Raw genomic sequence first — 1,267 nt, forward strand, 5'->3', positions numbered from 1 at the left:
TGAGGCAGAAGGATCGCTTGAGCCCAGGAGTTTGAGGTTGCTGTGAGCTAGGCTGACGCCACGGCACCCTAGCCCAGGCAAAAGAGTGAGACTCTGTCTCAAAAAAAAAAAAAACCATGTCTTTATTGGGTTCCTTCCTTCCTTTCTTCCTTTCCTTTTCATTCATTCATTTCTTTATCCATTCATTTTCATCCAGCATTTAAAAAAGCCACACACTGTGCTGTGGGCTGAGAATGCAAATATGAACGAAAGTAAACCCTGCCCTCTGGGAGTTAACAAGCTAGGGATAGGCAGAAAGAAGGAAGGACAGGCAGGGCCAAGGTGAGGATGTGGTTAGAATAAACGAATTAGGGAGAAGAATGTAATGCGGTACGATGGGCAATTGCAAGAGACCAACAACATAAAGACTAGGTGTGACTGTTGAAGGAAGAGAAGTCCAACTACCTGCCAGGTAGACCAGAGACAGAAGGGAGCCAGTGAGATCTACAGGTGGGTCTCCCAACACAGCAGGGATTCCCAGTACCCTAACCCAGCAAAACCTACCGTGTTTTGCAAGGAAGCTTCACTTTCCGCCATGCTCACTCGCATCTGAGTGATGAGCCTGCGTGTGTCCTGAACTCGGTTCTGATACTGACTTCCCAGGGCCCGAACTCTTTCCACAGTCGTCTTGAGGTCATCCAGGCGGTTCCGATAGCTGTTCTCTTGGCTCCTCATCTTGGCCAACTGGAGACCGAGGGATCTACTAGCACCTGAACACAAAGAAGGAAAGGGCGGATGAGCACTTTCCAGGTCAGTATGGAGTTAGAACACGTAACGGAGGGTTGACTGGCTTATGGCAACATGACAAAAATGTGCATGCAACCGTTCTTTTATCTCCATCATTCAGGTACCAGGGGAATGTCACAAACAGTCCTTCTACCTCTGCCAGGGCTGGCTGGAGATACCTGCTGAACTGATGTCCACAGAAGATTCTGCAACCTAGTGTAGCAATTCTTTCTAGGGCTATGAATTCTCTCCTGTCTAAGGAAGGAAGTTGGCGTCATCACCTTCTGAAATCTGGGCTTCTCTCAGAATGTCCCGGAGGGCCTGCTCAGCCTGCTGCATCCTGCCTTCCAGCTCTGTGTTGGGTATTGCTCCACCGCCAGCCTGAGCCTTCGAAATCAGGGCCTCCAGGCTCTGAAGCTGCTGCATAAACTGATCCATCTGAAACCACACAGGAAAGAGGATCAGAGGGAGGATGGAGACAGCGGTCCAATACCAGGCACCC

General features: G+C 49.8%; 1 protein-coding gene across 1 annotated transcript in view; it reads right to left on the minus strand.

The window, feature by feature from the left end:
• Nucleotides 1–1,267, minus strand: part of LAMC2 (laminin, gamma 2) — a 52,003-nt gene that overhangs the window by 10,410 nt on the left and 40,326 nt on the right. Inside the window, exons 13-14 of the mRNA XM_012639964.1 lie at nt 1,047–1,203; nt 544–749 (exon numbers count right to left, since the gene is read on the minus strand). Of these exons, the coding sequence (XP_012495418.1) occupies nt 544–749; nt 1,047–1,203 (363 nt within the window). The remainder of the gene's footprint in view (nt 1–543; nt 750–1,046; nt 1,204–1,267) is intronic.

This window comes from Propithecus coquereli, unplaced genomic scaffold (genome assembly GCF_000956105.1).
Source record: "Propithecus coquereli isolate 6110/MARCELLA unplaced genomic scaffold, Pcoq_1.0 Scaffold146, whole genome shotgun sequence".
NCBI classification, from domain to species: Eukaryota; Metazoa; Chordata; class Mammalia; order Primates; family Indriidae; genus Propithecus; species Propithecus coquereli.